This window comes from Pleuronectes platessa, chromosome 13 (assembly GCF_947347685.1).
Source record: "Pleuronectes platessa chromosome 13, fPlePla1.1, whole genome shotgun sequence".
NCBI lineage: Eukaryota > Metazoa > Chordata > Actinopteri > Pleuronectiformes > Pleuronectidae > Pleuronectes > Pleuronectes platessa.
In genome coordinates, this window is record NC_070638.1 from 18,754,393 (window position 1) to 18,760,392 (window position 6,000).

The 6,000-nt window shown below is 39.2% G+C and overlaps 1 protein-coding gene across 6 annotated transcripts in view; it reads right to left on the bottom strand.

Annotated features, from left to right (window-relative positions):
• Positions 1–5,546, bottom strand: part of si:ch211-14a17.10 (GRIP and coiled-coil domain-containing protein 2) — a 31,129-nt gene extending 25,583 nt beyond the window's left edge. For 2 of the 6 annotated variants that reach the window (XM_053437462.1, XM_053437464.1), the window contains exons 1-16: positions 5,379–5,543; positions 5,217–5,284; positions 5,065–5,109; positions 4,920–4,944; positions 4,604–4,672; positions 4,417–4,506; positions 4,266–4,334; positions 3,832–3,921; positions 3,603–3,689; positions 3,423–3,521; positions 2,482–2,547; positions 2,300–2,389; positions 2,087–2,173; positions 1,908–1,991; positions 440–529; positions 128–211 (exon numbers count right to left, since the gene is read on the bottom strand). In XM_053437462.1, the coding sequence (XP_053293437.1) occupies positions 128–211; positions 440–529; positions 1,908–1,991; positions 2,087–2,173; positions 2,300–2,389; positions 2,482–2,547; positions 3,423–3,521; positions 3,603–3,689; positions 3,832–3,921; positions 4,266–4,334; positions 4,417–4,506; positions 4,604–4,672; positions 4,920–4,944; positions 5,065–5,109; positions 5,217–5,284; positions 5,379–5,523 (1,288 nt within the window). In that variant the 5' untranslated portion in view covers positions 5,524–5,543. Of the gene's footprint in view, positions 1–127; positions 212–439; positions 530–1,907; positions 1,992–2,086; positions 2,174–2,299; positions 2,390–2,481; positions 2,548–3,422; positions 3,522–3,602; positions 3,690–3,831; positions 3,922–4,265; positions 4,335–4,416; positions 4,507–4,603; positions 4,673–4,919; positions 4,945–5,064; positions 5,110–5,216; positions 5,285–5,378 lie in introns of all 6 variants that reach the window. The other 4 variants (XM_053437467.1, XM_053437466.1, XM_053437461.1 and 1 more) reach the window with 4 other exon arrangements.
• Between the last annotated feature and the right edge of the window lie 454 nt (positions 5,547–6,000).

The following is a 6,000-nucleotide window of genomic DNA, read 5'->3' on the forward strand; positions in this document are numbered from 1 at the left end:
TCTTTACAGAAAACACTGAAAAGCAATGATAGCTGTTATTATACAATATATTACATATGTCATTTCATATTATACTGTTTGTATAATTTCATGTCCATTTCGTATAGGACTAATAAGAAGGACTCACTGGTTTGGGTTGTTGATGTTGTCGGCTGTTGCCCATCCCTCTGCTGCTCTCTCCCCTCTCGTATCATGCCGATGATCTTCATGACTGTTCAAAGTTAAAATTAATATTAAATAAATAAATAATATTTCATCTTTTTGAGAACGTATGCTGTTTATAGGTTATTTTTCCTTGTGGCTATACATTATAACCAAGATTTCTGGAAAAATAACAGGGTGGTAATCGCAGTATTTTGGGGGATTTTCGGTCTTAAGCTTCAAAGATATAATAAATATTGCAGATATCATTTTGACTCTTTTCCAAACTTGTACTTACTCAGTTGAGCCTGTCCAAAATCTGTCTCCTCAAGTTGTTTCTGTAAATGTTCTTGTTGGCTCTTCCCCTGTTCCAGAATAACTCTCAGGCCTGGGATGAAAAAAATCTGTATTTATATTTTTGCTGACTTTAATATTAATAATTAGTAACTGTAATTGTTGTTATTATAGTTTATCATTATCATTATTATTACCCTATATGATTATTATATAGGGTGATCATTTACTTAAATTTACTAAATGAATGTTAATTAATTTTTATAGAGCGTACTACGGTGGCCCTGAGAGCTCAATGAACAGCAACTTCAGAAAACACATGCAAGTTAAGAAAACACATGCAAGTTGACAAAACACAAGCAAAATAAGAAAACATCTTCATCAAGTTCACAACACAACACAAAACATTAAAGAAACACGCAGCAAATAGACAAACGCGCTGCAGATAGACAAACGTCTGCAAATAGTGAAACGCGCTGCAAATAGAGAAGAAACTACAACGGAAGTGTTTCCAGAGGACAACTAAAAGTGATGGACACTGCTGCCACAGCAGACACAAAAACGTCCAATACACCATACAAATTCGGTTCCACACGGGTCTGCCACCCGTGGCTCTGGAGCCGAATGCGGCTCTTCAGCCCCTCTGCAGTGGCTGTACAGTTCAGTGCTGTGCATATTTTTCGCGAACGCTGAACTTAACTAATCAGCTTTCATATTATTAACGTGAATGTAACTATGAACGTGAGTGAACGTCATGTTCATTATTTAAATCATTATCTTATCAGGCCATCATGAAATACCCGGGCCTCTCCGGGGCTCCACGGAGAGCTTTTCGGACAGCTCTGAGAGATCTGATCACGGAAGATGGTCCGATCTAGAGACATGCCGTCTTCTCCTGTTAAACTGAATAAACAGCGCTGACAACCAAGCCCCTGTTTGTGAGGCAATGTATTGTCCATAGTGTGCAGGGGTAGGAAACCTTTACTTTCAAAAGAGACATTTTGTCCCATCTTCTGAGCGAGTGGGTGGGGTCGGAGCCCAGGGTCCGGTGCACTCGCACACACACACAAACACACGCGCACACACACAGAGGGGCTGAAGAGCCCCATTCGGCTCCAGAGCCGCGGGTGGCCGACCCCTGTGTGGAACCGAATTTGTATGGTGTATTGGACGTTTTTGTGTCTCCTTTGGCAGCAGTGTCCATCCCTTTTAGCTGTCCTCTGGAAACACTTCCATTGTCGTTTCGTCTCTATTTGCAGCGCGTTTCTTTATTTGCAGCGCGTTTGTCTATTTGCAGCACGTTTGTCTATTTGCAGCGGGTATGTCTATTTGCTGCGCGTTTCTGTAATGTGTTGTGTTGTGTTGTGAACTTGGTGAAGATGTTTTCTTACTTTGCTTGTGTTGTCTTAACTTGCATGTGTTTTCTTAAGTTGCTGTTCGTTGAGCTCTCAGGGCCACCGTAGCTTACTCACCTGTCAGTCTGTCACTAGTTTTGGCGTGGGTAATCATCTGTGTGAGAGTCGCCAGTTCATCCTGCAGACTCAAAATTTCCCTTGCTAGAGAAAAATAAAGAGAAGTAAAATTAATAAAGCACTAAACAAACCAGTAACAACAATGATATTCTATTTTGTTAGCGAAGAAAGCTTCTCACTTAGTTCTGTGTTACTCTCCTCACGATTCAAGCGTAAAATCTTCTTTGCCAGGAGCTCATTCTTTTGTCTCATTTGCATCTGGTAATCTGAAAAAGTAACAAGAATGAAGCCATAATGAGGTTTAAAAAAAAAAAATTTTATGTAGAGATTAAACAAAATCTACAATGTATCTAAAACAATGAGATCTCAGGACACAAGGGTTTGGGACTCACCAGCATAATTAGCTCTGGATTTTGCAATGTGGACATTGATGAGTCTCTGTATCGCCGCAATCCTACTGTGCCCAGATATGAACTCTAGCACTATGGGCAATGCACAGAATGTGTGTCAGGAAATGTGAGATCCTGGTTAGTTAATAATGTTAATGATATAGGAAATTATAACAGATACTAACAGACTGAACTGGCATCTCCTTGTTGTCGCAGCTTCCTGAGCTTCATGTCCAGTTGTGTCTGTAGAGCTGATGAAGTGAAAGTGGTAAAACATGTGAAAAAAACCTACAAACAGAAGTAAATTGCAACATAGATACATTCTAGAAGAAGACAAAACGTGACATTAAGTTTAAATTAGACTGTGAGACTTCAGTCACTGACGGCAACAAATGAGAACTACGCGATTGTGTTAAATGCTAAACTATTCTTAAACACAGACTGTACACAAGGATGGATGACATGTCTCCATTTCTTCCTTCTATCCCTAAGTAAAGCTTAAATATCCCAGATAGGAAAGATGCCCTATTGCACATTAATGCTGCTTTCAAGATACCACTGATAAACACGCTCAGCTGGTGTTTCATCCTGTTTTATAGCATCAAATAAATAATTAAAACAAACCTTAACTGAAAAAAGGAAGAACTTAAACAGACATCAGTATGATAAGAATAAGAAAAATGGGAGAAACCAACTTTGATGGTTAACTTTGGTGATATTTGACCTCTTACTTTGGTCCATGACCCAGCCGCTAACATGGTGGAGCAGGGTTTCTGAACTATACTGCAGCCAGCCACCAGGTGGTGATGGAGATGCTTTTGTTTCACTTGGGGAGCAGTCATTTTCTTTATTTAAAGTCTACGCTCTTGAACTGCAAAATTCCACTGTATTTAGCCAAACCCATTTAGCCTATTACTCTAAATAGTTTGGTGACATAAATATGGTTACAAAACATGATTGCTAACATTAGCCACTGTTAATCGTCTTACCACTAACCAGTGTATTGAACTGAACAACCCTGTGTTTTATTTCCGAGAACTCCACTTGCTATTTTACATACAAAAGAAATGTACTGAATCATTGGTGAGTTATTTACGTAGCTTAACATGCAAATATTTCACTTTACCAGCAATTCTACTGTCCGGCTGAAGAACAGTTTCTCCTCTTCTCAATTCTTCCACTCCTAAATCCCAGATCTGATTTTGCAGTGAGATGATCTGAAGAACTTAACACACATACAGACGGATCAGTCACCTCTACTCAGCTGCTCCATGTCATGGAAATTTATAAAAACAAATGCGCCTACTGAGTTCTGAGTTTGAGAAACGTCTCTCAATTTGTTGCTTCTTAGCGTGGAGATCCTTCATCTTCACTTGCAGCTCATTGCGTAGCACTACAGGGCACAAGTTACAAATGAGACATAATAAAATCAGTCACACAAAAACTCCTCACAGGAATAGCTTTAAAACTATCAAGCAGTGATACCGAAGTGACAGACAAATAATATCATGGCAACACAATAAAACAACGCTCACCCATGATTTCAGTTTCAGTAGAATTGGCAGCCAGTTCGATCCTCCTCTGTAATGCTGTTACCTCCCTGGTTAGTACAATGACTTTTAGATCTAGAAAAAAAACAACCATATATTTGATAAAAAGTCAAAAAGAAACTGTGACTAGTACTAAGGAACAATAGATTGACCTACATCAAATTATACATACTTAGATAGCAGTCCTCTGCATGTTTCTTTTCCCAAAAATATCAATGCAATATTTCTTGAAAAAGTTTACATAAATGTCAAACATCAATCAATCAAAGTAGGTGTAAAACAAAGATCCGTCTGAATCTGCTCCAAAAGGGAATGGCCTCTTTCTTGGTCTATACCTCACTCTTCCACCTAGTTTCAAGTAGTTTTTGCTAAAATCCAGCGACTTGGGGTCGTGAAAAATGTTTTATTCAGGTACTTACTCAGAAAAGCATCACTGTCAAACTTCTCCAGCAGCAGTTTCATTTGAGAGTATAGCTGGGTTTGATAAGCTGTCAGTGGAATGAGAGATGCATTTTAGTCGCATCGTCTCCACAAATACCATAAACTGTATACGAAGTGCAGTTTACTTACGGCCAGTAACAGCTGAGGCGGATGAACTGCATGTAGCTAGCTGCATCCTAAGCAGCCTGACGTTCCTCCTCAACCCAAAGGCTTCTTCATCTGACAGAGTATGAAGAGGGCAGCGTGTATCAGGGAGACAGTAAAATCACTCTAGCCCTCATTCATAACACAGAGTTCTAAAAGACTGAACACTTGCCTTGTTTGCTGCTGCGGAACGTTGTCTCCTGAAGCTGCTTGTTAAGCAAATGAATCTGTGCCTCCATATCTGACATGATGGACAAATTTAAATGATAAGTGATGCTGAGAAGTTATTTATGGTCATTTTGGTTTGAAGGAGAAGACCCCCCCCCCCCCCCCTCATCCCCTCATGCCCATACAAATCCCCTTTTGGTTAAGATCACTGCAATATCCGAACCTACGGTGAGCACTAATCCCAAGCCAATGGCAATTTACTGTATTATTTGTTTGACATGCACCTATTAGGTACTACATGGGTATGACGAACCACTCACCAGTACAGCTTTCTATGTTGACTGACTGAAAGAGAAGAAAACATGATTGAATACTTAAATAAATAAAAGAGGAGGCAAAGAAAGGATTTTCTATGAGTTACTACAAGTACAACAAAAGACACCATGAAAAGGGCTACTGACTTACTGTGATATGTATATTCTCAGGATTAATTCCTTCCGGTAATTTTATCTGAAGTTAAACAGGTAGAAAACGGTGAATATAACTATTAAACTTTATGCAAACTGTGACATGAACGTAGTTATCAAATTTGATGAATCCCAGTTTTGGGGACTTACTGGGAACCGGCCAAGGAGAGAAGCCACATCTGCATTGCTGATGAATGTTTCGTTCTTCTCCGGATGGACTGAGAAAAATCAACATAAACAATCAACTTAATGTATTTGTTCTATTTGTTGTTCACTAACGGACTGTAGTACAAATGGAATAATGTCCCTTACCATGTCTGCTGTCAGAAAGTTCAAAGACACCTGAGAGAAGCAGAGGAAGCCAAACTAGGTGAGAGCCTCCTGCCATTGCACTTGGTGTCTTCTTTCCTAAAACGTTTCCTTCCATCAGCAGTTCTAAACCTTTATGTCCCTGCATATCTGTGATCAATTTCAGGGAATAGTCTTGGCTTCGAAAAATGGGAGTTGCCTTTGTGGGAATTGTCCAGTTTATCGCCAGCAAACATTGAGCTAAGGTCAGCAACGAGCCAGTGGTGCCAGTACAAACAAAAAAAGGTTTTATAGGAAAAAGGACAACTATGATACAAACTTGATTACAGTCACCTTACATGAGATATTGATTAAAACAGTACAAATTAAAAGTACCACATTCTCATCAATTAACAAAAGAAATGCTTTGTTGAAATAAATAACTTTTCTAAACATAGCTATTCATCGAGCTTAGATTTTTTTCATTTGACAATTCCTACACTTATGAGGATAAATTCTGCAAGTGGAAGATTGAAAGTTCGCCAGCATGTTTATTTATAGAGTGTGTGATGAAAGTCCGAGTTTTTAAAGGGGACATATTATGCCCATTTTACCACAGAGGATAAGGTTCCCCTGGGTCTTAATG